We start from the raw sequence: 5,935 nt of genomic DNA, 5'->3' as shown, positions 1-5,935 counted from the left end.
CCTATTCCGATCCCTATGGATACGATCTCACTTATCACTTTATTACTTGATTCGACGTGTATACTTACACATTCGCATTGCATATTCACACGCGACAAGTTTTTGTCGTCGTTGCTAGGTATCGAAAAAATTACTGAATTTTGGTTTGATATTATATATTTAATTTTAGCTTACTTAGTTGTTTTTTATTTGTTTTGTCAGGTTGATTGCTAGTTTATGAGTAGAGGTATTCCTGAGTAGGAAGAGTATTATTTTGATCCTGAAATTAAAATAACCTTGAGAAGAAGGAGAAAACAATTGCGATGAATGGCAAGGATTAGAAATGATCCAGGCAGAGATCTATTACATCCAAATGGTAGGGATCTTGATATTCCTTGTGTGATAGATGATAGAGACAGGCCCATTAGAGAACATATAGTGCCAATCTTAGATGATTTGAATCCAGAGATTGTCAGGCTACATATTCAAGCTCAGTATTTCGAGTTGAAACTAGTGATTTTCAAATGCTACAAATAGTAGGACAGTTCAATAGATTACCTACTGAAGATCGGTAACTACATTTAAGAATCTTTTTGGAGGTCTGTGATTCATTTAAGTAGTAGGCTGTTCTTGGAGATGCCCTGTGACTCAAGCTATTTTCTTATTCATTGCGAGATCGTGCCAAAGCATGGTTGAATGCTTTGTCGTCAGGAACAGTGACATCTTGGAATGAACTTTTTCAAAGGTTTTTGTTGCAATACAACCTTCCAAACAAAAACGCCAAATTGAGGAACGATATTACATCTTTTAGGCTATCTGAAGATGAGACATTGTATGAAGCTTGAGAGCTATTCAAGGAATTGATTAGAAAATGCCTGATGCATGGTTTCCAACATTGGACGCAAATTAAAATGCATTATGATGGACTAAATTCACATACATAAATGGTAGTTAATACATCTGCTAATGGGACTTTGCTTGATAAACTGTATAATGAGGCATATGAAATTCTGGAAAGGATAGCTAATAATAATTATCAATATCTAACTATAAGAGTGGCTACTAGTAGAAGAGTTCCTAGAGCTATCGAGCTTGATGCAATCACTTCATTAACTACTCAGGTATCATCCCTAACTAATATGATTAAAACATTGAAGAGATCAACTGTAGTGTAGGAAATTAAGTAGCAAAATTAACATGTGTTTATTGTGGGGAAGATCATGTTTTTGATGAATGCCCATTGAACCCAGCTTCAATATGTTACATAGGAAATTTCAATTGAAACAATAACCCATATTGCAATACAAACAAACTTGGATGGAAACAACATCCTAATTTCAGTTGGAATAATCGAGTGGGAAATTCCAGTAATGTTGTTCGACAGAATGTCATAAGTGCACCACCTGTATACAATCAACCTATGCTAGGGCAAAATGTTTAGCAAATTTCATTATCATCTTCATCTATGGAAACTCTATTGAAGGAATACATGACTAAGAACAACGATGTAATACAGACTCAAGCTGCATCTTTAAGAGCTTTAAAAAACTAAGTGGGGCAAATTGTCAATGCATTAAGCTGAAGACCACAAAAAAGATTTTCGAGTGACACTAAAAATTTTAGATCTCAAGGGAAGGAACATTGGAAGGCCATTACACTCAAAAGTGGTACTCAATTACCTAAAGTTGTTAATGATGCTATTGTTGAAGAAGTTAGCACAAATTTCACAAATAGGGCAAATTCCTAACCAGTAGTGGAGCAATCTACAATTGAGAAGAGAAAACAAAAATTTTTTGAAGCAAAATCAGCTCGTGTTGCCAATAAGAATGTCATGGCAAAACAACCTCAACAAGTTGAAGGAAGGCCAGTGCCACCTTTTCCTCAGCAATTCTAAAAGTCGAAACAAGATTTTCAATTTAAAAAATTCTTGGATGTCCTAAAGCAAATTCATATCATCATACCACTAGTGGGAGCATTGGGCCAAATGCCCAAATACGTAAAGTTCATGAAGGACATATTGTTAAAGAAGCGCAGACTAAGGGCATTTGAAACTGTTGCTCTCGCTGAAAGGTGCACAGCAATATTGATGAACAAATTGCCACCAAAATTGAAGGACCCAAGGATTTCTACTATTCCTTGCTCAATTGGGAATCATTATGTAGGCAAGGCATTATGTGATTTAGGTTCAAGCATAAATTTAATGTATGTGTCTATTTTCAGGAAATTAGGAATTGGGAAGGTGAGACCTACAACTGTCACGCTACAGTTAGTTGATCATTCTTATGCACATCTGAAAGGTAATATTGAATATGTGTTGGTAAGAGTTGACAAATTTATTTTTCTAGTAGATTTAATTATTCTGGAATGTAAAGTTGATAAAGAGGTACCACTTATTCTTAGAAGACCTTTTCTAGCCATTGGTAGAACATTAATTAACGTACAGAAAAGTGAATTAACAATGGGAGTTAATAACCAACAGATAACTTTTAATGTTTTTGATGTCATGAAGTGTGCAGATACAGATGAAGATTGTTACGCTATTGGGATTATTGACACAACAATGAAGGAAGAATTGGAAAAATTTTGTCACAACAATTCTGATAATTAAGCAAACTCAATTGAGTTGAATGAAGAGGAACTGATTGCAGAACTTAGTGAACTGCTGGAGGTTAAGCAAACTGAAAATGGAGCACAAATGAGTTTTGAATCTTTAAATTTATCAAAGTGTTCTTTTAAACCTCCTCGACCTTCTATAGAAGACCCTTCTACTTTGAAGTTGAAACCTTTGCCATTACATTTAAAGTATGCCTACTTGGGAGACAATAACACATTGCCAATAGTTATCTCTGCAGAATTAACATCTTATCAAGAGGCTCAACTGCTAGAAGTTTTAAAGAGATCAAAGAAGGCATTGGGGTGGAAAATCCTGGATATTAATGGAATCAGTCTGACCATTTGCATGCATAAGATTTTACTGGAGGATTGTCATGACAATTCTATTGAGCAGCAGAAAAGACTGAACCCCATTATAAAAGAAGTCGTTAAAAAGAGATCATCAAATAGCTCGATGCTGGAATAATCTATCATATTTCTGATAATTCGTGTGTGAGCCCTGTTCAATGTGCACCCAAGAAAGGGTGTGTTACTGTGGCTAGCAATTGTAACAATGAACTCATTCCAACTCGTACTGTTATGGGATGGAGAGTTTGCATGGACTATCAGAAGCTCAACAAAGCAACCAAGAAGGATCATTTTCCTTTGTCAGTCATCGATCAAATGTTAAATAGATTAGCAGGAAAACCCTTTTACTACTTTTTAGATGGTTATTTGGGGTATAACCAGATTACCATAGCTCCTACTGACCAAGAAAAGACTACGTTCACGTGTCCTTATGGAACCTTCGCTTTCATACGAATGTCGTTTGGATTGTGCAATGCCCCTACAACATTTCAACATTGTATGATGGCAATATTTTTAAACCTGGTGGAGAAATTTTTGGAAGTTTTTATGGATGACTTCTTGGTTTTTGGTGATACTTTTGAAGGTTTTTTAAAAAACCTGGAGCTAGTTCTTTGTCGGTGTGAAGAGACTAACCTTGATCTGAATTCGAAAAAATATCATTTCATGGTCTGTAAAGGCATTATTGACAAAGCGAAGATTGAGGTTATTGAGAAATTACCACCACCCATTATAGTTAAAGGTATTCAAAGTTTCCTTAGCCATGTAGGATTTTATAGACGATTTATTAAGGATTTTTCGAAAATATCCAAACCCCTATGTGCATTGTTAGAACATAATAGAGTTTTCAATTTTCATGAGCCTTATGTGCAAGCATTTAAGGAATTAAAAAAGCAATGGATAACAGCATCGATTGTCATATCACCAGAGTGGACATTACCTTTTGAATTTATGTGTGGTAGCAATGATTTCACTGTAGGAGCGGTGCTTAGGCAAAGGAAGGATAAAGTGTTTCATGCCATCTAATATACAAGTTGGACGCTAACAGACACGCAGTTGAACTACACCATTACTGAGAATGAACTATTGGTTGTTGTATTTGCATTTGACAAATTCAGATCCCATTTAGTTGGCACCAATGTTACATTTTATATAGAAAGACGCCAAACCAAGATTAATCCGGTGGATATTTCTGCTACAAGAATTTAATCTAGAAATTCGAGATAGGAAAGACACAGGGAATCAAGTGGCTGACCTCTTGTTAACACTTGAAGCAGGAAATGAAGACGACAATACTCAACTCATTAAGGAGAATTTTTCATATGAGCAACTGTTGGTTGCCACGACATTACCTTGGTATGTCGATATTGTCAATTTCTTAGTAAATGGATTGCTGCCACCTGAGCTCAATAATCAAAGACAAAGGAAATTTATCCATGATGCTAAGCAATATTATTAGGATGAGTCATTTTTAGTCAAAAATTATGCAGATCAAATAATTTGGAGGTGTGTTTAGGATGACAAGATTCAAAGTGTTTTACACCACTAACATTTAGCACCATATGAAGGACATTTTGGGGGAATGCAATCTTGCTTTTAAAGATGCACATGAATTTTTCCAAGCTTGCAATCATTATCAATGAAATGGGAACTTATCAAAGAGGTATGAAATGCCATTGCAAAATATTCTATAAGTTGAATTCTTTCATGTGTGGGTAATCGACTTTATGGGTCCATTTCCACCCTCTTAGGGCAATATATAGATTCTTGTAAATGTAGATTACATCTCTAATCGGTATTAAAGTTCCTGCATAAGAATATTTTCACCGGGTTTGGTACTTCTCGTGCCCTTATTAATGATAAAGGCTCTCATTTTGACTGTAAATTAATTGCTACTACCTTGAATAGATATGGGGATAAATATAAAATTTCTACGGCATATCATCCCCAGACATATAGACAAGCTCAGGTCTCGAATAGAGAAATTAAGTAGATTTTGGAGAAAGTGGGCAATCCTACTCGCAAATATTGGACATCCAAATTGGATGAAGCTTTGTGGGCATATTGTATTGCATACAAGACACCATTAGGAATGTCACCTTTCAAGATCGTCTATGGGAAGCCTTGCCATTTGCCTGTTGAACTTGAACATAAGGCATTTTGGGCAATTAAGAAATTGAACATGGATTGGATTAATGCTGGAAATAACCAACTACTGGAGTTAAATGAGATAAAGGAATTCAAAGCTCAAGCTTATGAGAATGCCAAACTATACAAAGAAAAGACAAAACGATGGCATGATAAGAAGATTTTGCCACGGCCATTTGAACCTAGACAACTAGTGTTGTTATTCAATTCCAGGCTAAATTTTTTTCCTGGCAAATTGAAGTCTCGTTGGTCTGGCCCATTTGAGATAGTGCATGTTTACCCTCATAGAGCTGTAGAAGTCAAAGATGGCAAGACTGACTTTAATTTCAAAGTCAATGGCCAACTTTTGAAGCACTATTGGGGTGCTCTCATACTTCGTGATAAACATTCCATTGCTCTTCGAACTGCATAGAGTTTTCTTTTTCTTGATTTTATTTAATTAATTTGCTTTTGATTTCTTTCTTTTATTGGTTTAATTAATTTTTATTTCTTTCTTCTGTTGCAGGTAGATTTTGGCCCAGGCTTTGTAATAGTTAGCCCACTTAGCATACTTGCAAAAAAAATTAGCTTCATTTTTATATTATTTTTTCTTTTCCCGCCTAATACTTACTTTACCGTGTCAGGCCATAATTTCAAGCTAATCTTATCCTCCACATCACCACTATATTATCTCTCATTTTTACCCTAGTTGATTCATTTTCTTTCTCCAAGTTATTTTCAGTTTCTTCTTTTTCACCATTTTCATTTTTTTCCTCCATAACTGTAAAGGTCTTAACTTTTTCTTTTTACAGTTACTATTTCTTCTCAAATGGCTCGATGTATGCCATCTCCATCAACCTCTATGCCTCCA

General features: G+C 35.3%; 1 protein-coding gene and 1 non-coding gene across 2 annotated transcripts; one reads left to right on the top strand and one right to left on the bottom strand.

The window, feature by feature from the left end:
• Positions 1-761: 761 nt before the first annotated feature.
• LOC128042726 (small nucleolar RNA R71) lies at positions 762-868 on the bottom strand. The gene has a single exon (XR_008198239.1). It is a non-coding gene; the product is annotated as a small nucleolar RNA R71 (small nucleolar RNA).
• Positions 869-5,029: 4,161 nt separating this feature from the next.
• LOC105763025 (uncharacterized) lies at positions 5,030-5,497 on the top strand. The gene has a single exon (XM_012581050.1). The coding sequence runs from the start codon at positions 5,030-5,032 to the stop codon at positions 5,495-5,497; it is 468 nt and encodes a 155-aa protein (XP_012436504.1).
• Positions 5,498-5,935: the final 438 nt, after the last annotated feature.

Source organism: Gossypium raimondii, chromosome 7, assembly GCF_025698545.1.
Source record: "Gossypium raimondii isolate GPD5lz chromosome 7, ASM2569854v1, whole genome shotgun sequence".
NCBI lineage: Eukaryota > Viridiplantae > Streptophyta > Magnoliopsida > Malvales > Malvaceae > Gossypium > Gossypium raimondii.
The sequence above is the reverse complement of the archived record's forward strand: the minus strand, read 5'-3'. Positions and strand labels throughout refer to the sequence as shown.

What these genes read in the sequence shown, in the direction of transcription:
- LOC105763025 (XM_012581050.1), top strand. Translation starts at nt 5,030, where the DNA reads ATGTCACCTTTCAAGATCGTCTATGGGAAGCCTTGCCATTTGCCTGTT.